This window comes from Musa acuminata, chromosome BXJ2-10 (genome assembly GCF_036884655.1).
Source record: "Musa acuminata AAA Group cultivar baxijiao chromosome BXJ2-10, Cavendish_Baxijiao_AAA, whole genome shotgun sequence".
Classification (NCBI taxonomy): domain Eukaryota; kingdom Viridiplantae; phylum Streptophyta; class Magnoliopsida; order Zingiberales; family Musaceae; genus Musa; species Musa acuminata.
In genome coordinates, this window is record NC_088347.1 from 27,303,655 (window position 1) to 27,327,254 (window position 23,600).

The 23,600-nt window shown below is 42.2% G+C and overlaps 5 protein-coding genes across 10 annotated transcripts; 4 read left to right on the forward strand and 1 right to left on the reverse strand.

Moving 5' to 3' along the window:
• Positions 1–1,013: 1,013 nt before the first annotated feature.
• LOC104000813 (WRKY transcription factor 22) lies at positions 1,014–2,686 on the reverse strand. Its single transcript, XM_009422949.3, has 3 exons — positions 2,180–2,686; positions 1,976–2,089; positions 1,014–1,884 (listed from the first exon to the last, which is right to left on the reverse strand). Exons 1-3 carry the CDS (start codon positions 2,539–2,541, stop codon positions 1,281–1,283), a joined length of 1,080 nt encoding a protein of 359 aa, XP_009421224.2. The 5' UTR covers positions 2,542–2,686; the 3' UTR covers positions 1,014–1,280.
• Positions 2,687–5,846: 3,160 nt separating this feature from the next.
• LOC135586473 (mitochondrial arginine transporter BAC2-like) lies at positions 5,847–9,277 on the forward strand. 2 transcript variants are annotated; one of them, XR_010491809.1, is made up of 4 exons: positions 5,847–6,836; positions 7,835–8,517; positions 8,948–9,010; positions 9,099–9,277. XR_010491809.1 is itself a non-coding variant. In XM_065128897.1 (2 exons), the coding sequence occupies exons 1-2, from the start codon at positions 6,576–6,578 to the stop codon at positions 8,504–8,506; spliced, it is 933 nt and encodes a 310-aa protein (XP_064984969.1). In that variant the 5' UTR covers positions 5,849–6,575; the 3' UTR covers positions 8,507–8,585. The 2 variants fall into 2 exon arrangements, 1 of the variants encoding a protein (XP_064984969.1); XM_065128897.1 differs by lacking the exons at positions 8,948–9,010; positions 9,099–9,277 and having other exon boundaries at positions 5,849–6,836; positions 7,835–8,585.
• A 2,084-nt stretch (positions 9,278–11,361) lies between these two features.
• Positions 11,362–13,293, forward strand: LOC104000811 (probable purine permease 11). Its single transcript, XM_009422947.3, has 2 exons — positions 11,362–11,671; positions 11,986–13,293. Exons 1-2 carry the CDS (start codon positions 11,635–11,637, stop codon positions 13,071–13,073), a joined length of 1,125 nt encoding a protein of 374 aa, XP_009421222.2. The 5' UTR covers positions 11,362–11,634; the 3' UTR covers positions 13,074–13,293.
• Positions 13,294–14,176: 883 nt separating this feature from the next.
• LOC135624871 (uncharacterized) lies at positions 14,177–20,553 on the forward strand. Of its 5 annotated transcripts, none has more exons than XM_065128901.1 (9): positions 14,177–14,327; positions 16,091–16,218; positions 16,733–16,805; positions 18,010–18,092; positions 18,528–18,566; positions 19,284–19,354; positions 19,438–19,552; positions 19,636–19,707; positions 20,236–20,553. In XM_065128901.1, exons 1-8 carry the CDS (start codon positions 14,279–14,281, stop codon positions 19,690–19,692), a joined length of 615 nt encoding a protein of 204 aa, XP_064984973.1. In that variant the 5' UTR covers positions 14,177–14,278; the 3' UTR covers positions 19,693–19,707; positions 20,236–20,553. The 5 variants fall into 5 exon arrangements, with proteins under 5 accessions (XP_064984973.1, XP_064984972.1, XP_064984974.1 ...); XM_065128900.1 differs by having other exon boundaries at positions 20,240–20,553; XM_065128899.1 differs by having other exon boundaries at positions 14,178–14,327; positions 19,624–19,707.
• A 742-nt stretch (positions 20,554–21,295) lies between these two features.
• LOC104000808 (acyl transferase 4) lies at positions 21,296–23,077 on the forward strand. The gene is made up of 2 exons (XM_009422942.3): positions 21,296–21,836; positions 22,076–23,077. Exons 1-2 carry the CDS (start codon positions 21,417–21,419, stop codon positions 22,910–22,912), a joined length of 1,257 nt encoding a protein of 418 aa, XP_009421217.2. The 5' UTR covers positions 21,296–21,416; the 3' UTR covers positions 22,913–23,077.
• Positions 23,078–23,600: the final 523 nt, after the last annotated feature.

The following is a 23,600-nucleotide window of genomic DNA, read 5'->3' on the forward strand; positions in this document are numbered from 1 at the left end:
GGGCAGCACTTCATCATACTTAGTCATGGTTTTGTATCATAAGTTAATTGTGGCTAACAATTCTTAGTAAATGTTTATCTTCAGTCGGATGACGAACATTTTCTTGTCAATATTTTTGCAAAACCAAGTCTTTTGATTTGTCATGTTCATGCAATCTAGTCAACCCAGCTATCATGAAACACATTGTTACCTTGATATCAGATGACTCAAGTTTTTGGCACATTACTTTTTTTTGTGATTGCTTTTCAAGTTTTACTCCTTCAGATGTGTTCAGTTACTTCACAATTTGCTTCTTATTTCTTTTCTATTTTTCCAGATTTTGTTGAACTTTTTTATCATTAGCTGCAACTTTCTATTATCCATTGTCTGATTTAATTGGTCAACTGAGTTCATCAATCGCCTTCTGGTCAACTGAGTTCCTCTTGAATGGCAGCAACTAACCACTGGGCCTATGTTGCCAACACTTAAATGCTCGACCTTGATTCCTTTTGTTACGTTCATCTACTGAGGACTTTACTGATACGTTGACCCTCAACGTTTGATTGAGTTCTTTTTAACCGGATATAGATAGATATCCGTTCTTTTCAACGTACGGTCGAGTCCTTCTGCCTCGTGTGGTCTTTCTCAGAGCTGTAAAAATGTTAAGAGTTGACCAAGAATTCTAAGTCAAATGGCATGCGAGTGGTGGATAAGCTTTGAATTTAGACACTCCATCTGATTCGAAATTGCAAATTTTCAACTCCAACGTCATCGCTATTAATTTCATTGGCCTGCAAAGTATTGTGTGGTCGTGCAGCTGCTCCCTTGTTTAGCTGTATCTTCTCCTCCCCCCTTTGGTTGTGAGCCACACATTAATTGTGTACATTATGAACGATGATTTCTTTGTGGTGTTTCCTTCTCCTTTTCTTCTCTTCCTCTGTATCCAAGTCTTCTTTGGTTGATCTCTTCTTTAGCACACACATTGATAGTATGATCTGCTTTGAGCAGATACAGATAGGAGACCTTTGGCGACATGGCAACAGATGTCAGTGGACATTTATTTTGGTGTCGTAAGATGAGAACAGATGAGAAGCCGAAGAAGATAACAAAAGGGTCTTCCTTTATACATTACATATGCATACTGCACAAGACACAACATGAGACGAAGAAATAGAGCGAGCGTAAAAAAATGAAAGCATATTGCACATTAATGGCAGCAGCAGAAGCAGCGGAACAGATGACAAAATTGTGGACTTTTGCCATCGCTGAGGCTCTTGAGAGAGGTGGAGATGGAGAAGACGTCATCTGTAGCAGCCGTGGCTGCTGCTGCTGCTGCTGTTGCTGTTGCTGTTGCAATTAGACAGCCATGGCAGAGGAAGCAAGTGGTCCTCGAAGCCTGCGTCGCCGTCGAAGAACGCCCCCATCTCCGCCGTCGTCGCCGAGGCGGGGCCGCTCTCCTCTGATCTCACGAACAGCAAGTCGTCCTCGCCCATCATCTCCATGTCCTCCACCAGGAGCAGGCCCTCGTCATCTTCGTCTTCCACCTCTTCCTCCTCGTCCACGCCGTCTTCCCCTTTCTTTGGTCGGCTGCGGAAAGGCTCGTCGTCCATGGAGGCAGTGACCGGGGTGGCGGGGGACAGCCCAGCTGCGGTGGTCGCGGACAGGGGACTGGCTTCGGGGTCGGCGGTGGAGGGGCGCTCGCCGCCATCCCCCGGGGCAGCGGCGGCGCAGGGAGGACTTGGAAACTTGTGGCGTGTGCTCCCGGCGAGGGCGCTGCGATGGGTGGGCATGGGGTGGTTGTGCTCGCCGGTGTAGGTGATGATGTAGATCCCCGGGTCTGTCCGGCTCCGCTCCACCTGCTTCCGCGCGAGGCACGCTTTAGAGCTGCTACACTTGTAGTAACCCCTGTTTCGGACCTCAAAGTCAGCCTCTTTCTTTGAGCTTCGATGTCGAAGCAAGACGAGAAACACGGGAAGACGAAGGGTAGCTTGATTACCGAGGGTAAGGCGAACCTTTTATGGGTTTCTGCCCGTACTTCCGCCAGGCCCACGTATCGGAGGAGAGGCCGTCGGCCGGGACGTGGCGCACCACCTTCTTCTGTTGGCTCTTCCTGAAATCCCATCAAAGATCCAATTCTTAGATCAAAGGTCTCTCCTCCTTCATCTCGAGGGTAAGAGTAGGAAATGGGCGGCATGCTTACCTTCGCCTGGACCGGTGGGTTCGGGAGAGAGGCCGGTCTGCTCTCCGGCACGGTGGGGGTTGAAGTGACCCGCCCACGGCGGCCAGCGGGGAGGTGGTTGTGGTGGAACGAGGTGGCCAGCCTTTGAGGAACGAGGAGTTGTATAGCTCTTCCGCCCCCAAGGTGCTGGTCCGCCTCTGGTTTACGTCCGGTAAAAGCACAAAGGCGCCACCTTTGCCTCCCTCCGCCGCCAGGAGCTGCCTCGAGTGCGGAGGCAACAACGAGAAAGTGTCCGACGTCGTCGTCGTCGTCGCCGCCGCCGCCGTCCCCGACGGCCGGCAGCTCCGCACAACGGCGCTCAGATCCCAGTTGTCGTCGTCCATCGCCGCCGCCGAGAACTGGAAATCGTGCCTTAAGCACGGCCCGGGAGCAAACCCCCCTATAAATAACCCTCTCCGGTGCCGCGTACAACCGACGGCGTTGACCGAATAGGGAAGGGGGAAGGGCAACAGCGGCTCGGAAAAGGGAAAGGGGATGTGAGGCGCGCTGACTTTTGCTAGTAGGAACAGAGCACAGAAGAGTGGAGTTGGGATTTATACCATGGAACTGGCGAAAGCGGTTTTCAGACAGAGAGACAGAGTGCTGGCGAGCATTGGATCCCTTGTGTTTTGTCAAAGCAAATCCACCCAAAACCGGGTTGATTTCTAGGGAGGAAAGAAAAAGGAATTCTTTATTTTCTTAGATTTTCCAACTTGACTTTTGGGAAATGTCAAAGGAGTGAGAAAGAGAAGAAGAGCATATATATATTATATATATATATAATAAAAAGGAAAAGTCGTCTCCAACAAGCGGTCGTCTCACCAAAAGACACGAAAGTGTTCAGAGACAATAATACAGCACAGCTGCATCCACAGGGGCGCCTCGTTCCCCTCAATTAGATTCCTTCCCCCTCTCACACATGTCGAACACGCACACCCACGTCCACCTGACCAAGTCAAACCCACGCCTTTTCTCAACTGCTACTTCGCACATCGCCTCCGTAGACAGCAACATGAACACCATCACTGCACTGCGTGCCATCTGCTACCTCCTGCATATGTTCTCTTTGCCTTTTATCTAACATGACCAGCTTTGATCTGCAGCGATGTGGAGCGGAGCGGAGCGGAGAGCACTGCCCAAGAGAGAAGACAAGGGCGGCTCTCTCCTCTCCCAGAACACGCCGTAAACGCCGCGTGTTGTGTTAGGGGGAGGAGGAGAACGCGTCTCGGTTTTGATGGGTGATGGGACTTTCTTCTATACAAATATTTATCTTATTTTTTTAATGTATAATTTGTTCTTGGGTTTTGTGGGATTGATCGAGTTGTTACAACATGCCTTTAGAGTTTTATACTACTTATCATCTTGGATATTGTAAGAAGAAAATGCATAAAAAGATGTTTATATGGGGTCATTCATTTCTGGAGATGATCAAAGGGTGGAACTTGGCATGAAGCGGTTTGTACTAATGGTCATAGTGATCATGTCACTGTGTTGGATTAGGATGTGGGTAATCTATTTAATTTGAAGTTTGATGCTAAGATGGAAGCAGAATAGGAGAGCATTTGAGCTAACCTTAGTAATACTTTAATGTAGTTGGTGGAGAACTCTCACCATCCAGTAGCAAGTGGTATTGCAGCCACTTGACAGAGAAGTTCCAAAATGCTTCTTTTTCTTCTAGTTTGTCAGTTCTAAAAATAATAATAATAATAATTCAAGACTTTTTAGATGTTTTTAATCCCATTCTTGTATATTAAATCATAAAACACATATTGTAGAAAATTACCACATAAAAAAAAAGGTCTTTCATCTTGTAAGTTGCAGAACTGATCAGACTTAAAGATCAAAGTTTGTCACTGTTCCAAGTACAGAGTAAAACCCTCAGATGTTTTGACAACAATGGAGGCTTTTTGCAGGTTAAGAATAGCTTCCTGCAGGGCAACAGTATCAATATGGAATTATTAATGCAGGATGCTACTGCTTCCATGCATAGTGGGGGAATATTTTCCTCCCTTATTGATTCTTAACGCATGGTGGAAGAATATCTCTGCAACTTGCAAAGGGCTTATTGCAGTGTTTGGTGACATCAACAAAAAGAGTGCTCATCAAATGAGCAAGACAAAGTGTCACTTTTACCAGAAGCTCCTGAAACTGGTTCTTAGTTTTTGCTGACTTGAATCAGCAGTAAGAACATTTAGGAAACAGCTGAGGTTAACTTGATCAAGCTGAGTTGAGCAGTCATATCAGAAACATGGTGGAATATTAATATGTACACCACTTTCTCACAAAAAGTGGTCTGATGGATGCATATTCCATCAGTGACTTCATCTGGATGTGATGGTGTAGGACCAGCCATTCATCCACCCAAATTGCAGACCACCTGCCGATCGAGAATGGAGAAGAGAGAGATTGAGGTTCAAACCAACACTGGTAGGCTATGATCTACAACATCTCTCCCCTTTTCATTTACATATATATTCTTGCTGATGGCTGTATCATTCCATCATGGCATTTACAAGAAAGAATATTACTGTAGTGAAAATTAAAGTAAAACCATCAGAATATAATCGACACAAGCTTGTCTTCTTCCAGAATAAACTGGCAGATCTTTCACATTTATGAACACTATTCCTCCAGAGCAATCAAACACAGCTTTCACAATCAATTGTGGCCTGAATTAAAAAGACCAAAAAGCCCAAACATATCACTGGAAGCATTGATTCCATAATCCACTGATCTAATTGTCATCAGTTTCCCTCAATAGAAAGAAGAAAAAAAAAAGTAACTGTTGAGATGTCAAACACTGTGTTCTTTGGGAGATACATATCCTGTAAAATCTCAATGTCACAATCTCCATTCTATTCTGGTATAAGATGAAGACTAAAAAGGATAAAATCCAGAAATAAAGAGGAAGAAATCATGAACAAATTCATTGTTCAATTAGATTACCTGGAATTTTCTGCTTCCCATGTTGATTTGATCATCATAATATGCAAACGTTATGATGCTTGAAACCAGATTTAGAAGTAAAGCTTTCGGATGATTCTGTATGAACAACTGTCTTAATTAAGTAAATGAAAAGACAGTTTTGGTGAGCCATGTTGGGCATTGCAGCATCAATCATCATTTTAAGAAGGTCAGAGTACAAAATAAGATTGTTTTCATTAAATTTTCTTATAGAAAGCCTATACTTTTTGTAGACATATCAAAATTGTGTCAGATTAATATTAAATTTAGAGACATATACATGAAAATAGTTGTAGAAAATATGATAACAGAGTAGTATGAAAGGTACACACACCAGTGTCAGAGCACAGTTCATTCAGGCAAGGGAAAGAATGGTGGTGGCCCACATCAAACCTTAGGTAGGCCCCATGGACCTTCATGTGATGGTTGAAGCCCATGGAGTGGGGTTCTCATGAGCTCTCTTGAATGACCAAAAGTTAGGCACTGTCCTGTAAATTTTTTGGATAAGAATCGAATCTTTTGTATACAACTTTTTTCGCTCAAGAGAATGTTGCATAAAGCCACCATTTCCATCATCCATAATATATTCCGTGAATCTTATTGTTGTTTATGATAGATCTTTTTGGGATTCTAATGTAAGAGAGGAGCACGTGTTGCATGTTGCAGTGATCTCCGGCCCATCGTGGGTTGATGGTGTGACCCGGTCGGCGTCCCGATCTCCTCCATGTCCGCCGCTCCCGTGATCGGGTCGTCCTCCGCCCCGTCTTCCTGTTCTTACACGCCGCTTATGCAGTCCGACGTCCACGTATCCGACTCACTCTGATAACTCCCTATTTTACTACGACAACTCCTCCCTTATCGCTTGCGGCAGCTGAGGATATCGACAAAGGAGGGCAGCGACCATTTTCTTCCACCACTGATATCACACGTGCAGACACGGGAGAGGCGTGGTTGGTTTCACCGCACCAGTCCGCCGCTCTCAGGAGCGCCCCTGCGCTCGGACTTTGGCCATTTCCTGCGCGCATCTCGCTTTGCTCTTCCTCGTTCATGGCTTCGGCTGCCTCCACCCTTCCCCTCTGCGTGCCTGGCCTCATATGCTCCTCGATCCCTCTGCTCTCCTCCTCTGTTCTATAAACGAGTACAAACGAGAGAGAGAGAGAGAGAGAGAGAGAGAGAGAGAGAGAGATCATGACTTCAGCCGCCTCCACCCTTCGCTTCTGCGTGCCTGGCCTCATATGGTCCTCGATCCCTGTGCTTTCCTCATCTGTTCTATAAACGAGTACAAACGAGAGAGAGCTTCCAGTTTTGACAACCCTTCTTGTTTAGGAGATTGGGCAGTATAAAAAACGGATCTTTATTTATTTGAGGAAGGAAGAGGAAAGAAAGGGGAGTGGGGGTGTGGAATGCTGGGGAGATGGAGTTTTGGCCGGAGTTCTTGGCGAGCAGCTGGGGGAAGGAGTTCGTGGCGGGAGGGATCGGCGGCATGGCCGGCGTCATCTCCGGCTACCCCCTCGACACTCTCCGCATCCGCCTGCAGCAGCCGCCAGCTCCCTCCACCGCCGGCCCTCGCCGCCCACCCTCCGCCCTGGGCCTCCTCCGAAGCATCCTCGCGTCCGAGGGCCCCGCCGCGCTCTACCGCGGCATGGCCGCTCCCCTCGCCTCCGTCACCTTCCAGGTCTGCTTCCTCATCTGCTTATCTTTCCCGCAAGCAAGAAGAAATTTGGCCTAACACTACTTTGCTACGATCGATGAGGAAGAAGAAAGGTTGGAGACGACTGAAACAATGGATGATTCGATCGATATAACGTTTTGTGAATCAAGAATAAACGAACATTTCTAGGGAAAGGATTCGTGGAATATGTTGCTTTGCGTTCTCTGCTCCTTTAGGATTTGCAGAATCTTCACCAAGCTTTATGTGAATATTCTTCACTTGAAGCTTTGTCTGAAGTTAAATGTATTTGATCCTCACGGTGAGTTCCTAATCGGTTTCAACGTGAAGAAAGATGCAGATACCACAACTCCAGATTTATCATGGAACCCTCCATCAAAATTTTGCTCTTGTTGTATTCTTCTGCCCTGGAGTCTCTGCACATATTAGGAATGTGATAATTGTTTATAGCATCCCAAAGAAAGCAAGGTAAGCATGGTGAAGAATCAGGGAAGAAGAAAGAGTTATAGGAGGAAAGGGTAACAACACATTAGGCCATGATCAAATTCAAATCTTCTTTCATAATAATCTAGGACATGACAATTCATGATAGGTGAAAATAAGTTCCTTAAAGAAAGAGAAACTCGATAATGTCAAATCAGAGAACTTCATGCCTGAGTAATTGAAGTACAAATCAAATCATATCTAAACTACTAAAATATGGTCAACTATCAAATCTAACCTGAGGCTGATAGGAACTGCAAATAGGAATGCCATCTTAGATCAGACATTTAACAGTTATTCTAGCACATTTCTCTGGAAAGAAGTTGCATCATTAGGATCTCAGAACTGTTGATTTTACCTATAAAATGTGTACTGAATCATGCTTAGTTGTAACATATTAAAGAATTTCTATGGTAAATCTTGATATTAATGTATGTCAGTTCTGTTTTAGCAGACAAGAACAGTTAGCAATTAGGAAGCTCTATCTTGTGTGTTATACTTCTTTTTTATTCTTTGTGCAGAATGCCATGGTCTTTCAGGTGTATGCAGTCTTATCTCGAGCTTTTGATTCCAAGAATATGAATGAACCTCCTTCGTATGGAAGTGTTGCATTAAGCGGATTTGGAACAGGTGCCTTGCAAAGTTTGATATTAAGCCCGGTTGAGCTTGTGAAAATAAGGCTTCAACTACAGATGATTGGCAATAAGGGTCGTCAACACGGTCGACTAGGACCAGTTAGCATGGCCAAGGAGATCAAAAAGAAAGAAGGGATCCGGGGTTTATACCGAGGCCTGTCGATCACTGTCCTTCGAGATGCACCTGCACATGGAGTTTACTTCTGGACTTATGAGTACGCACGAGAGCAGCTTCACCCAGGTTGCCGTAAGACTGGCCAAGAAAGTCTCGGAACAATGCTCATTGCTGGAGGATTGGCAGGAGTAGCTAGTTGGATCTGTTGCTACCCGCTAGATGTGGTGAAATCCAGACTCCAGGCACAATCGAAGCCTCAGGCCGGTCAGCTGCCTCCAAAATACCTCGGAATTGTCGATTGCATTCGCAAGAGTGTAGAGGAAGAGGGTGTTGCTGTGCTGTTCCGTGGACTGGGAACCGCTGTTACCCGGGCCTTTGTTGTCAATGGAGCCATCTTCTCTGCTTATGAGTTAGCTCTTAGGTCCTTGTTCAATAACAACTAAAGATTTACAACGTGAGTGGTATATTAAAGCTAGCCTCCAATTTTCTTTAATAAGTAATTCTGTTCCATATGTTCGATCAGATTATGTGATACTCAAATAGGTACCTTTCTATTCGAGTTTCACGACTTATTCAGACGAATATATTGTTTCCGTATCTTTATCAAATTCTTTTATGCGAAAAGTGAACAACTTTCAGTTTGGAATATCCAAAGTTTCAAGTTAGCTATACAATTATTTGTCACACTTGATGTAACACACTGAGTTAGTCCATGTAAATTGGTGAAGTTTTATTCAGTCACACAAGCAACTTGTTCAATGCATCCATGACTGCAGTAACTGAGTTGAAAGTACATTTTTGGTTTGGATATTGGATATGAAACTGTGACTGTATGTGATGTAATCAAAAGTTCATCATTGTAATCTGAGTTCCTTAACTTGCAGATAACTTGTTAAATGGGGATACACTAAACTGAAGTAGAATGTGGCACAGCCATATCCAAACAGGTAAACATACACTGAAGAATGTTTAGTGGTAGCAATTGGAGTTGCATCTTGTGACATTAGTGGCCCTAATTCTACTGTCTTTTGCTAGAGTGCTGCACAAAGTTTCTCTCACGGCCTTCAGTTGTGGCTTCAGAAGTTATCTTTGCTGATGCTGAAGCAGATAGATTTGATGCTGAAGCCTCCCTCCGTTGAAGTTTCCTCTTTGACAAAGACATTTTGTACCTCCTGAAATCTCTATATATGATGCAGAAATCAACAAGACACTCACTCGAGTTCCATCAAGCATCATTTATTTTTTATCGTGTTGATTGAGACAGCAACGAAATACATCTCTGTCTTTTCTTATATGAACAGATTCTTTGCTTAGAAGCCTCTTTGTACTAATCCAGACTTTACACACATGATTGACTCCATCTACCAAAAGAGCTCTGCAGTCTCTCTCTCTCTCTCTCTCTCTCTCTCTCGTAAATCACCTCTCTGCGTTGTGTAATATTCCAAAACTGAGATACCTCTCTCTTCCATTATTGTGTAGAGTGAAAACAAAAGAAGGCAACTGCTTCTGGTTACTGTTGTCAGCAAGCATTACCAGGCCGACAGCAACTGTCGGACCCATGAAAACATTTTGCCAAAGTGACAGATCGAATCTAGATCTTAGTGTTGCAGTCGATTGCATGTCCAATGTCAAGAAAAAAGAGGAATTTGATATAAAAAATACACCTTGGGCTTATCCAACAAACGTTTTTTCATGTTTAAGTTGATGAAATCGAGAATTCAAGAGACACTAATGTAGGTTAGTATACTCATATGGTGAAATTGGTAACTATTTGATAAGGTATTATTTGTCATTGGTGCAGTTAGTAGTGCCATGAATGGTTATTGCACGCTCACAACAACTTCGTTCAATGAATCATTTGTCATTTTTCTACATAGATATAATAACCTATTTTATCTTAATTTTGTGTGTTTTTGTTTTTAAAAATATATGTTCGAACAGTTTGCAATGCTATAGTGCGACCTGTTCGATGTTACAACTAGACTCGTAATAAATTATTCGCTTTGGGCCATGAGAAGATTTGACGAACTCTTGATTCTCATACTCGGAAAGGACAAAATCGTGTGGGCATACCCATCGTCCAAAGTGGATAATTCCTTCTGAGCCTACAGGTCACACAAATAGTCAATCGATCAAATGATCACTTATCACTATGGAATTAAGATGAAAGATTAATTTATGAGATAATTATGTAGAGTAATCGGACATTATTCAACCGCCAAGACATGCGTCAAACCGTTAAATGTTCCAGTTATAATACAATATCAAATCTATGAGACAATATGTCAGTGGCTTATCCACCAGTAATCTCTAAGTCTTGCTGCAAGAATCAAATAAAATTCTGCAGATGCTTTAGTGATATTGGTGGACCGCTGGACTGAAGAAACATTCCATAAAGGTGGTGAAGCCATCGCCATTGAAGTAACATCATGATGTAATGACTCAGTGACCTTTTCATCTCTCACTTTCTACGGTTTAACATAAATGTGCCTTCTTCTTCTTCTTCTTTTTTTCCCATCATCATACTCATCGTATCTTCTAGTTTTACTCTCTCTGTATTCTTCATTCAGCTCGACTCCAAAAACATCAACAGAAAGCTTCTTCCTATATGCGAGATAGGCGGTGATCCAATAGTTAAAATCACTACACTAGTGACTAATTTCTTTAAATCTTCATGCTCTTTTGCTGTCTTCCTCATACAATATCAATGGTGGACTTTTGAGAAAGTGAATTAGAAATATTAATCGAAGTTGCTTGTGATGCTTCGAGACCATAACTTTATGTGACGTTGTCTGTTGACTTACTAACGACTACCTCTCATCGATGCCCACTAACTAAGATCACAATGGGTCACATTTTTATTATTTTATTTTATATCTTTTTTATTGAATTTGGATGGAATAAATTAAACATTTTTTTTATAATTACCCTATTCAGTATAATTTTTTATTACTTATTCTTCTATATTTTTTTTATTAAACGTGTGAGGAGTATTTAATGCTTAGAAATTAAATTCGGGTCGGATTCGCATGAATTCAGCACATCGCCAACCACGTGGCCATCCCTTTCGTATGGCACCATAGTTTGGTCGAGGATGAACAGTATACTTATGAGGGGACCCGCCTCAGGTACCCTTTAGGATGATTGGTCAGAAGCAAAAGGGACCCACCTAATGCACCCTCCCTGAGCGAGAGAACCTGTGCTTAGTCAAACTGCCGGAGACTGTGCGAAAGCTACGGGAAGAAGAAGATATCTATGCAGATGAGAAGGTCCAACTGAGAGCAGCAGTCGTAGCCGCTCGCCCGTCTCTCGTTCCTTGTGTTCTCCTACTTCGCTTTAATATCTGAGGACTATGCGAAAGCTCCGTGAAGAAAACATTGCCACACATGACGGGAAAGTCCAAATGACTGCAGCATGCCCATTTCTTCTTCTTCTTATCCTCCTCCACTGACTTCCTTTCTCCCTTGGCCGTAAGTATGATCTCAAATATCACAGGCGTCAACTAGCATCTCTCTCTCTCTCTCTCTCTCTCTCTCTCTCTCTCTCATTCCCTTACCTTCCTCGCTGATCAATGGGTGACACTGGAGATGTTCAGCTTCACGTCAGAGGTCAGCTCTCTCTCTCTCTCTCTCTCTCTCTCTCTCTCTCTCTCTTTCGCGTGCAATTTTTGAACTGTTTTAGATGGAGGATAAGATGTTAGAAGATGAATCGAAGGTGGATCTCGGATATGTATGAGGCACCTTCGGACGAGTCTCTGTGGCTCGAGATAAGCTTTAACCGTACGAAGAAATTCGGATACCCTGAGGTTATCAGGAGTCGTCTCTTCCACGGTTGAATGAGTTAAAGATGGTTCCCTGCATAATCTTTATGAAATGTGTTCGATGATCGATGTATCTGATGCTACTTGTTCTGCCTTCATCAGTGGAAGGAGATCAAGGATCAGCAGGACCAACAAAAGACTCGATTCCCAGTAATGAGACACCACCACCACCTTCGAAGCTCAGACACTGGCGATGGTGGCTCATGGTGGCCCTCAACATCTTGTTCCTCCTCGCCGGCCAAACCGTGGGCGTGCTGCTGGGAAGGCTCTACTACAACGAAGGTGGCAACAGCAAATGGATGGCCACCGTCGTTCAATCCGCCGGCTTCCCGGTTCTCTTCATTCCTTTACTCCTCTACCCCTCTCCGCCTGCTTCCACCGCCACCGTCGCCCGGCCCTCCATCGTCAAGGTTGCCGTCATATGCATCTGCTTGGGTCTCATCATTGCAGGAGACAACCTGATGTACTCCTACGGCCTCCTGTACCTGCCTGTGTCAACCTACTCGCTCGTCTGCGCTACTCAGCTGGCTTTCAACGTGGTCTTCGCCTACTTCATAAACTCCCAGAAGTTCACCTCCCCGATCCTCAACTCCGTCGTGCTCCTGACCTTCTCCGCGGCCCTCTTGGGAGCCCAATCCGATTCCGAGGACTCCGCCAACGTCCCCAAGGGGAAGTACCCGCTGGGGTTCGTGCTGACGCTTGGCGCGTCCGCGACGTACTCGCTCATCCTCTGCCTGTTGCAACTCGCCTTCCAAAAGGTCCTCAAGACGGAGATCTTCTCGGTGGTTCTGTGGATACAGATATGCACGTCGTTCGTGGCGACCATCGCCTCCGTGGTCGGGCTGTTCGCCAGCGGGGAGTCGTCGGGGCTGCATGGGGAGATGGAGGTGTACGGGAAGGGGAAGGTGTCCTACCTGATGACGCTGGTTTGGACGGCGGTGGCGTGGCAGGTGTCCTCCGTTGGGGTGGTGGGCTTGGTGTTTGTGGTGTCCTCTCTCTTCTCCAACGCGGTGAGCACCCTGGCTCTGCCGCTGGTGCCCATATTTGCTGTGGTGTTCTTCCATGATAAGATGGAGGGAGTGAAGATTATAGCCATGCTGATCGCGATCTGGGGCTTTGTTTCTTACATTTACCACCACTATCTTGACGACAAGAAGACCAAGAAGGCCATTGCAATCGATGCCGAGTAGACAAATATGGTGCTCTGAAACCGTATCAAACTCATGAAGCTGCAAACCATCGACACAGCCAATGCTCTCTGCTTTTCTCGTCTCTGTTCCAAATTTGGTTAGCTTTTCCTGTCTGTTCTTGTTTCCCTGGAAAAAGGATGAAATTGTATGTCTACTCCACAAGGCATTCATTGTTCATCAATCAGAAATTTAATACAGTTGACTAGAACTGTGTGATTCATTTTCTTCTTTATATAGTAAACAGTAGAACATGAGAACAATCAAACTTCAATGACATCGTACTCATCATCACTCCAATATTCAATTACATCATCAAGTTTCATCTCTAGAAAAAAAAGGAGGTTTTGGGAGAAATAGTACATCCACTATAAAAAAAAAAGGAAATCCTGGAACAGACGCTCACCTTTTCCATCACAATCGGCAGAGATGATGCTATGCGGCTGCTGTTAAGGAAGAAACCCGAAGCATTACAAGCGGCTCCAGCAAAAGGCGCTCATCTTGACATCGAGAGATCGGGAACTTAAGGACTACCGCGACAGTGAGGGCTTGGGAAAGAGAGAGTGGATTACGGGCAAAGATTACAAGGGGAAATAGAAGGCTTCGATGGCGAATTTACAGGCTCACTGTGATGATGAAGCACGCGAAGCTCGCCATGGCGGCGGCGGCGGCGGCGCACTGGACCATCAATTTGGCGGCGGCAATCAATGAGGCTGGCCGTTGGTTCATTTCACATTGCTGCCATCACTACCGAAGTCGAGTTGACGGATGTGCCCTGTTGTTGTCTCCGCCGTTATGTTCACCCAGAAACTTTATCTACCTGCTGTCTGCTACTCGAAACATACCATCCTTTTGATTGATGTTTATGAGGGATGATACCTGGGGTCCATGTCTCCACCGATACGTTTGCAGGTGGTAGAGCCGCGTCGACGATGTGAGAGTTACGCATGCTCTCGGTTAAAAACTTTTGCTACCTACTGATTTGTACTCGCCCGGAAACCTTCCTTCTGATTCGATTGGATGACGAGTAAAATGTGGGTCCGAGCCTCCACCGCTAAGTTTGCAGGTGGAGACGCCGGTACGTACGAAACGTGTCGAATTAGTATGCTATTGGTTACAGTCGAGTTTTTGGATAAAATAGTAATTTTACAGGGATATTTGAGCGCCCCTCTCGGCCGATACCAGCCATAGAGAGGAGAGGCGGGAGTATGGCTATGGCGAGCGTGTTCTTATCGCTTCCGCTCCTCCGCCCTCCAAGTAAGCACTTCCGCTCCTCTGTTTTCCATGTTTCTTGTGTGCATGATCTTTTGAAGAGGAACATGGCCTAGAAGAATTGTGGAGCTCTGGATCAATTCCGATTATGAGACTGGACATTCAGCAGATTTAGGGTTCTTGATACTTTTCTCGCAATTACTAGACATGACTTCCGTACATGCACAATTTATCTTCAGGTTAATGCTGAGATGACGTTAATGCTAAAGATGAAATGGTTGGAATTTTCCAACCTCATTTTCTGGATGTTCAGCACGTTTTCCCTTATAATAATCCACCCAAGGATTTGGTTCAAATTTGATGATAGATCTTAGATATCTTGATGGTTAAAATTTGTGTCCTTGTTATTTGGCTTGGAGTAGTTGCTAAACATTAGAGGTCGAAGATTATAAGTAGGATCTTTTCTGTTTCTCCCAAGGAATTCCACACTAATTAACAGGAAGCGGGATACAAAGAATCCCGCGAAAGGTTACTCCTCAGTTTCTCCAATGACAAGAACGTACAGAAGGTTGTTGACATAGCTACTTTCGTTGAATTCTGATCTTAGTCGTCTCATGTCCACTGTCCAATCAATAATAAAAAGAGGAATTAATCAAATTTTTTGAAATCTTGGGATATGAATTTCTGATTTCATGCCATGAAGATCCTTAAACGTTTTGCAAATTACTTTTGTTAAGCATCTAGGAATGCAGATGTATTGTTATCCTTGGAAAGTGTGTTCTTTGTCTTTCCTTTAGGTGTCTGGTGTAAGGCTGACTATATTCTTGCACGTTTCTCTATGGTTGAAGCGATAGGCAAACTAGGAACTTGTTAGTAAGCATGGTTGGTGTTCAATTATGAGGTCTTTTACTTTACAGGTATAGGATTTTGAATTTCTCACATGATTTTGGATTTTGGTCAAGTCATGTATCTTGTAGCTTTGAGTCAACTAACCTTTTTAACAAGTTAAGTCTTTTCAAATTGGTCTTGTGATTTTCACATTTTCGTAATTATATTGGTAAATATTTACCAATGTGTTCCGGTAAGTTTCAGGTCATTTGAAGTTGAAGATAGAATGACTGGTTTAGTTGAAGTTGTACATTCAAAGTCTTATCTAGTTGCACATATTTGTCAACTTTGAGTTGATGGAACTTTGTGTTATTAAATTTCCTATTTGTGATCTCAAATGATATCCCAAATCTATATAGATAAATAGTTTTGTAAATTGAAGAAAATACCAATTAATTCTCTTCCCATCTTCTTCTAGTTGATCAGACTTTATCTTGGTTCCTTCTCCCCTAACTTATTGTCCATATCACCATACACTAGTTGGCATACATATATAGTCATGCAAGTCACATTTAATTGATAGACATTCAAGAGATCTTCCATTTTATAATCATGAATCATATGCGTCGATTGCATATTACTTAAGTGTTCATTGCCAACAGACACTCTGGAAGTGTATAATGCTCAGTTGCTCTGGTTCTTTTTAGCTGCTGCATGCCTTCTGCAATCAAATGAATCCTGCTAATGCATAGCTAAGCATGATATCATACTAAAGTTGTTGGCAAAGTTAGCTTCTTGATACATTACTTGTTGTACATTAGATGGGTTTGGTTAAACACTATTTTATAGTTAAATTAGCTTATGCAATCAAACAAGAATTGAGTAATTCTTAAAGCAAAATATTGAAGCAATTTCAGATAACGATCTTGCTTTCTTTTGATAGTCTAATTCTCAAAGCTCTGTGTTTGTTGCTTGAGCAGGTAGAGAAGCAGTACCATATGGCACAAAAACCGAGAATCCATTTTGTAGAACAAGATTGTATAACAAAAGCTTCATCTGTAGGAAATCCATCCACGTTCATGGAAGTTTTGCTGCTGTTGCATCAATGGTTCTTAAGATAATTTTTCCAAATATATAGTGTTGTTTATCATCCTTTCATTCGTTTACTTCTAATAGATCATCATCATTAGTATTTTATCCAACAGGATATATAAAGTAAACCCCTGATATATAATGAAACATGGGCTGCGGTTTTTGTATATTCTTTACTGTTTTGTCAGTCATAGTTTTACAGAACTACATAAAACGAGTCTGATGGAATATGAATCTTGTTTTATCTGAATGGTTAAAATATTTATACATTCTCTTATGGACATTGAAAAACAGACCAAGGTTTTGGAAATTTATATGACAATTTCCCTAGAAATCACTTTGATGATTTATGTTGTGCATTGCTCGAAAATTCAAATCAACTCCTTAGGACAGTCCTTCACAGTTTTTTGTAATTGACTAAGATGAAGCTTGGTAAAAATATGTTGCAACACAGTAATATTTTGTCTGTGTTGTAACATTGTCTTTTTTGGAACTGCTATTTGATTGTTTTTTTTCTCTACATTTGGCAGCTTGGAAGAAATGCCAAGAAAAGAGACATTGTAATTCCTGAACCAGACTATAGAATACCAGTTGTGTTACTTGGTAATGCTTCTAGTCAGTTAGAGAGGATATCGAAACATTACTCTTTGTGTTTCTCTATGCAATTTTTTTCATGCATATTTTCAGTCAAGAAGTTAATATATTAATAACGTGCATATTTTCAAGTTACTATTTGATATGATATATAATATCTACGAATCTACTTCAAGCTAACATCCATAACAAAGATGTCCGTGTTACATGACCATCATAATGAGGAAATACCGTATCAATATCAAGGCTGTAAGAAAGAAGTGAAGTTGCATTAGGCCACAGATGGTCAAAATGAGACTTTGTCATATCTTATGAGCATTGATCTTATTCATTTTCATTAATTAGCCTAGCTCATAAGCTGAACGTAACATGAGGCCTCTTCACCATTGGGTTCCCTGAAATGCACAAGGTTAACTAAGAGGCTTCTCAAGAACGACCCATCACGTTGGCTCTTGAATGTATGAGTAAAGAAACCAGTCGAACACCATACAATTAAACTAGCAATCTGGAATATAGGAACACTTTAAGAGAAGAGGCTAGAATTGGTAGATATGATGTTTAGGAGGAGAATTAATATGATACGTTGACAAGAAACTAAATGGGAAGGAAAAAAAATGGAGGGAGACTGATAGAATTAGATGTTAAATGTGGTATACTAGAAAGTTAAACATAGAAAGTATGCAAATAATATTGTAGGGAAGGATGTTTAGGGAAATATTGTGGAGGTTAAACTTGAGACTGATACATATTTCATTCACCATCTAAAGTGATTCAGTGTTGGTAGCCCTAAGTGAAACAGTTTTTTCCTTTTTTGGCCTAATGCAAACTTAGATTTTGGATTCACTTCTTTCACCAAGTAATCATGGCATTTGGTTGTTGGTTGTCTTGCTTCATTCTTTTCGGAAATAGGTATGACAATTCAATTCTCAAGTCCACATATCAACTAATAGTTCCAAGAATGTTCCTCATCAAATATTTGTTCTTATGCTATAAAAATGATGTTCCAGCAAGTGTAATTAGACTTTATGAAATTATTACTTTAAGGAAAAGAATTCAGAATCCGTAGTTCAATTTTAGCTAAAGGACTGCACAATCCATTTTTGTAGATCGATGACTCTTGTATGTTTTCTCTCCCAGTGTGAAAGTAATATGATAGATGCCGTTTCACAATTTTCAATGTGTGCTAATACTGATTTTGTATTTTGAGCAACAGGAATTGCAGGTGGACTTGTATACCAGGACAATCTACTACCAGCAGCTACGATAGGTCTACTTGGATTCCTTTTACTCATCCAGGTAGAAAAGTTTGGATGGAAACATGTCATGTACATAGATATTTTTTTTGGCTGCCCACTTCATTTTTTTCAGGCTACCTTGTTTTTATATAGCAGCTGGCATTGTTTGGCATTGACTTCCTAAAAATAGCTACAAACTTGAACCTGCCTTTTCATAATCACAAAGTTGATTTCTTATCCTTTAACCTATAGGTAAGATTTATGACTAAATTCCATACCTTTTACTCTAATTTCATCAGGTAGATATTTTTGCATACATAGAATGCCATCTTATGAGAAATGAATTCAAAACTACACATGTCAAATGTGCTGTTATACCGCATAGTTGACCATTTGACAATACACTGTTCATTCTAGTCTAGTTATGTCCTGAAACTGTTGTCATTTAGTCTTCCTACTACTTAATAAAATCTATTTTTTTGTGTTTTCCTTTCAGGCAACTAGAGTACGATTTGTCTTTGATGAAGAGGCTCTGGTTAGTGATTCTAACCTAAGAAATAGCAATGAATTTCATAGTTTGAAACAAAAGCACAATTGTGTAGGTGAACATTCGTGAAAGTATTCTAGTTACAACATTTATTGTGTTTAGGATGCCTAGTTTGCAAAGGATGAATGGATCAAATTTATTTTATGTGTGAGGAGCTTTAACCATATATATATATATATGTGTGTGTGTGTGTGTATAGCAAGCTTTCAAACTTGTTCTACTTCGGCACCATTCATAATTATGGCTATAAATAAAGATGGCCAAACCATCCATGTACTAGTGCTAGTTCCAAGCAAGTTGGAAGTCCATACAACAGATGATGGCTGACTTTGCAATCATCACTGACCAAAAAATTTCTCAGTATTGACACTTGTGCTGAAAGAAAAGTGATATGTTGACCATCTAAAACATATATGAAAACGTGTGAGGGCATCTAAAACATATATGGCCAACAGATTAGGAGCTCTAGCTAGTTAACATAACATCAAGAACAGGTGTCTGCCATCTGATTCATACATACACTACAGCAGAATTTTAATTTGGACCCTTTAGTGGAGTTCTCTAAAGTCAGCTTCACTGGATGTGTTGAGTAATAGTTTCCAAAAGTTTACACAATAGCGCAGATATAATCATCATGTTAACAGGAATTTAAACATTTTTTAAAATTTTCTTGACTTACCTATTCTCTTCGATGATTTATTACAGGAGGTGAAAATTGGGAACCAGCTTGAGGAGTCAGGGGAAAATGTTTTTGTTGGTGGCAAGAACCGTTGGAGGTCAGAGCGATTTGTTCTCCCATCATCTTGTCTCCTTGTGCAAGCTAAAATGATCTGAAATATTGAAATAAAATTTTTCTTAGGTACTCCACTTTTGTAAACTGGGAATTCTGGTGGCCACAGTTCCCAATTCTGATATATTTCAAGGAGACACAGACTAAACCTGAAGGACAAATTCACTTCTTTCCAGTAATTTTTGTGAGTAGATATCAGAAAATTAAAACTACTTTTTTCTGTGTGCACTTCTCCCTAAGTTACTTGTTCATCAGAACGGTAAGCAGCTATATGATGTCATGGTGGAGCGTGCCGGGCCGTCAAAGACTAGTGGACCAAAATAGCTGTGAAGCCTTTGTGTAAGTGTCGCTATTCATTATTACTGTAAGCTCTTCATGTTCTACTAAATTTCATTCGCTGCAGTCATGCAGCCAAAGCTCCCCTCATGGTTTGCCCCGAGGCCGTAAGCAGTTAATATTATTAACAATATGTCGGATGTATTGATATTCAAATGAAAATATTTTTGTAATATAATTATACATTTGGCATGCTTGATTCCTGGCAAATTACATCTTTGTTTCTTACAGTTTTCACGGCATAGCAAAACTTCAAGACCACCTTTTTCTCTCATCTAATTGGCTATTGTTATAGTATAGCAAAGCTTTGGGAAACTTTTAGTTGGTCTAATAAATGTAACCATTGATATTCCTATTCAGCTGTCGATTTGGTTAGTGCATCTATTGGCTGCTAATTAAGAGCTTGATCAGTGGTTACTTTCTTCATTGTTTTTTTCCTCAGAACGAATCTGAGTTCTCTTTTCATTCGGTGGAATTTTGATAGATGATATTATCATTTGTGATCCAAAGTAATCTTCTTTCAAACTCAAGGCAGGTGGAAATAAAGAGGAGGAACATCCGGATACCGATCACCTCAGAGTCATCCAGGAAGATAAAATGGCTAGTGTCATCGTCACCAACAATCTCCCTGCAGACTTTCTGTAGGAGGAAGTTCACACTGGAGTTATGCCTGCAACATCGAGTGAGTGCCTTCTAGCCAAACTTTTCTCTCTAGTCGAGTCAAAAAGTCTATTTATTTATTTATCTTCTGCTGTGCCTTTATGATGGTATCATAATGGAGTGTTCTACCAGAACCTGTTGACAACTACCATTTACTTCCCAATAGTCAAACTTTTCACATTGTTGATCTTCTTTGTTGTTAGACTTATTATAAGACAACTATCATAAAAGTTTTGTTGTCTGATTGAGGTAGTGGATAGTGTTTATATGTCAAAGTTTCATACGAAAGATGTAATACTCACTATTCGGTCTCAAAAGACGGAATGCTGATTTTCTCGTGATGATGGCATTCGAAAAGGGCACCGAGAAAAAAATTGAGTGATTTTATTGGGAAAAAAAATTCTCAATTTTCATCTTACTCGTAAAAAATGATCATTGGTTCAATCCAGTTTTCTTTTCATGATTGTAAAAACTGATTCAATCATTGGCTCTCATACGGTGTTAAATTCTTTTTTTATCATTATCATTCCATCTAAAAATTCGAGCAAACAAATATATAATATATGTATATGCATATATATATATATACATATATACATATATATATATATATACATATATATATATATATGTATATATATATATATGTATATATATATGTATATATATATATATGTATATATATATATGTGTATATATATATGTGTATATATATATATGTGTATATATATATATGTATATATATATATGTGTATATATATATATGTATATATATATATATATATATAGTTTATATTATTATTTATAAATACATTATAAAATGATATTGGACTTGGATACCGCCTTCTACGACTTCATCTCGTTAGTCCCATCGCCTTCGTAGCCCTAATCAGCTTAGCCATGGGTTGACGACGATCTTCACATGTATGAACAGTGGTACTAAGGAGACGGAAGAATGCACACCAGCAGTTCTCCAAGAGTATTATAAATGGAAGACGAGAAATGCCATGTAACAACACATCGCTGGCAACGACAGGTGACGACGACCCACCATGAGCTCCCCCGTCACGAAGCTGGCCGCGGAGCTCGTCACCCCCGGCGAGCAAACGCCTTGCGCCACCCTGCCCCTCTCCTCCCTGGATCACGCGATGGGCCTCAGGTTCTTGGTCGAGATGATCGCCGCGTACGGCCGCCACGGTCCGGAGGAGGAGCCTCCAGCGAAGGCCATAAAAGGCGCCTTGTCCAAGGCGCTGGTCCCTTACTACCCCGTCGCGGGCCGCCTCGTGGTCACGGGGGAGGGGGAGCTGCAGGTCGCGTGCACCGGCGACGGCGTGTGGTTCGCGGAGGCCACGTCTGGTTACAGCCTCAGCGACCTCAAGGATCTCGAGTTCCCTCTCGCGATCCCCAAGGAAGAGCTCCTCCCATGTCCTCCCCCCAGCATAAACCAACGACAAATGATACTAATGTTGCAGGTCTGTCTCTCTCGTCTTTCTCCAAAGTTTCAGGAGATCTGTAGTTTAGTCAAACCTACTGAAAGCTGTAGTGACGAATTATGGATACGTCCCTGTAAGTTCGCGTCTAACGTGGAAAGGCCATCGAAGACCCAAGTATTGAATGCATCTTTGATAACTTATCGTAAAATCTTGAGCTCGAATCTCGCCTTCCACGAAGCTAAAAGCATCGTCTTTGTTTCCATGTTTCATGGACTCAGGTTACACAGCTCCGTTGCGGAGGATTCGTCGTTGGAGTCAAGTTCAACCACATGGTTCTCGATGGCGTTGGCGCGGGTCAACTCCTCGGAGCGATAGCAGAGATAGCGAGAGGTGCTGCGTGCCCCGCAGTTGACCCGATCTGGCTTCGAGAGGCCATCCCCTCTCCACCGAGGCTCCCACGGGATCCCCCCACGACCACCTTCAGCTTCGTCCGGTCGCAGTGGGAGTTCCCCTTGGAGAGCATCAACAAGTTCAAGGAGGAATTCACGAGAGAGACATCCCACAGATGCACCACCTTCGACGTCGCCGCCGCCGTTCTCTGGCGATCCCGAGCCCGCGCCGTCAACCTGGACTTCCGCGCCGACGTCCACCTCGTGTTCCCCGCGAACGTCCGCCCGTTCCTGCGCCAGCTGCTGCCTCCCGAAGGCGGCTACTACGGCAACTGCGTGTACTGCCTGACGGTCACAGCGACCAGCGAGGAGATCACGCGCGCTCCGCTGATGGAGATCGTGAGATTGATCAGGGAAGCCAAAGCGAGTCTGCCGGTCAAGTTAGCCGAATGGGCTGTGGGTGATTTCAAGGACGATCCCTTCAGAGTTCCCATCGGCTACGACGCCTTGAACTTGTCAGACTGGCGATCCGTGGGGTTCTATGAGGTGGACTACGGATGGGGACCGCCGCACTGCGTCGCTCCTCTCAACGACCATGCCGTCTTCGCCGGCGGCATCATTCTGAGGAGGCCTGAGCCCAATCAGGGGGGGGTGCGCTTCGTGGGGCAGGTCGTCTCTGAGGAGCACGAAGGTGTCTTCTTGGAGGAAATGGAGAAGTTTACGTAGAAGTGCCGTGTAATATCGACCTGTTCGATTACTTGCATTAGTCCGACGGCTTCCCAAACACCAATGATTATTCATGAGGTGGTGGTGCTTGTGAATCCGACGGCGAGATTTAAACGTACTTGGGACTTAAGATAATATTACCACTGAATAATTAGTTCTCGATTAGTGACCTTATGCTTTGATATCATCTTTTAAGTTTTGGATGGATTATATTGTATCTATAGATTACATGTCGAAGATAAAACCATTCGTTCATCTTCAATTTTTTTATCAATATGATGTGGGATATATCGATGATATATCGAGAGCCCGAGATGTGAGTGATGCATAAAACACTCGCATACGCATGAAACTTGGGTGAAACCGAGAAGGTCTCGAATGCTTGATCGAAAACATGTGTCAAGATCAAGTCGATCTCGGAAAGTAGGAATTTCGAGTAAAGACAATAATTATCCTCGATTAATGTGTCATAAATAATAAGCTTTCTATTATGGGATTAATTGAAAAACATATTTTAATATTTTATATTAGGTTGATTATGTTGTCATGTGTCGAGAGAGGTGAATAAAATATTAAGTATTAGAATCAGATTCTTAAAGTAACCAAACCTTATGCGATTAATGTACTTTAGAATAAAGTTATCTTTGGAGAGGTGAATTGGTTCACTGATCAATATTGAATTGGGTTG

Coding starts and splice junctions, on each gene's coding strand:
- LOC104000813 (XM_009422949.3), bottom strand. CDS start 2,541: ATGGACGACGACAACTGGGATCTGAGCGCCGTTGTGCGGAGCTGCCGG. Junction 2,090..2,179: donor ACCCACCGGTCCAGGCGAAG/GTAAGCATGCCG, acceptor ATGGGATTTCAG/GAAGAGCCAACAGAAGAAGG. Junction 1,885..1,975: donor AAAGGTTCGCCTTACCCTCG/GTAATCAAGCTA, acceptor GGTCCGAAACAG/GGGTTACTACAAGTGTAGCA.
- LOC135586473 (XM_065128897.1), top strand. CDS start 6,576: ATGGAGTTTTGGCCGGAGTTCTTGGCGAGCAGCTGGGGGAAGGAGTTC. Junction 6,837..7,834: donor TCGCCTCCGTCACCTTCCAG/GTCTGCTTCCTC, acceptor TTCTTTGTGCAG/AATGCCATGGTCTTTCAGGT.
- LOC104000811 (XM_009422947.3), top strand. CDS start 11,635: ATGGGTGACACTGGAGATGTTCAGCTTCACGTCAGAG. Junction 11,672..11,985: donor TGTTCAGCTTCACGTCAGAG/GTCAGCTCTCTC, acceptor TGCCTTCATCAG/TGGAAGGAGATCAAGGATCA.
- LOC135624871 (XM_065128899.1), top strand. CDS start 14,279: ATGGCTATGGCGAGCGTGTTCTTATCGCTTCCGCTCCTCCGCCCTCCA. Junction 18,567..19,283: donor TCTTTGATGAAGAGGCTCTG/GTTAGTGATTCT, acceptor GATTTATTACAG/GAGGTGAAAATTGGGAACCA. Junction 19,553..19,623: donor ACTTCTTTCCAGTAATTTTT/GTGAGTAGATAT, acceptor CTTGTTCATCAG/AACGGTAAGCAGCTATATGA.
- LOC104000808 (XM_009422942.3), top strand. CDS start 21,417: ATGAGCTCCCCCGTCACGAAGCTGGCCGCGGAGCTCGTCACCCCCGGC. Junction 21,837..22,075: donor AAATGATACTAATGTTGCAG/GTCTGTCTCTCT, acceptor TCATGGACTCAG/GTTACACAGCTCCGTTGCGG.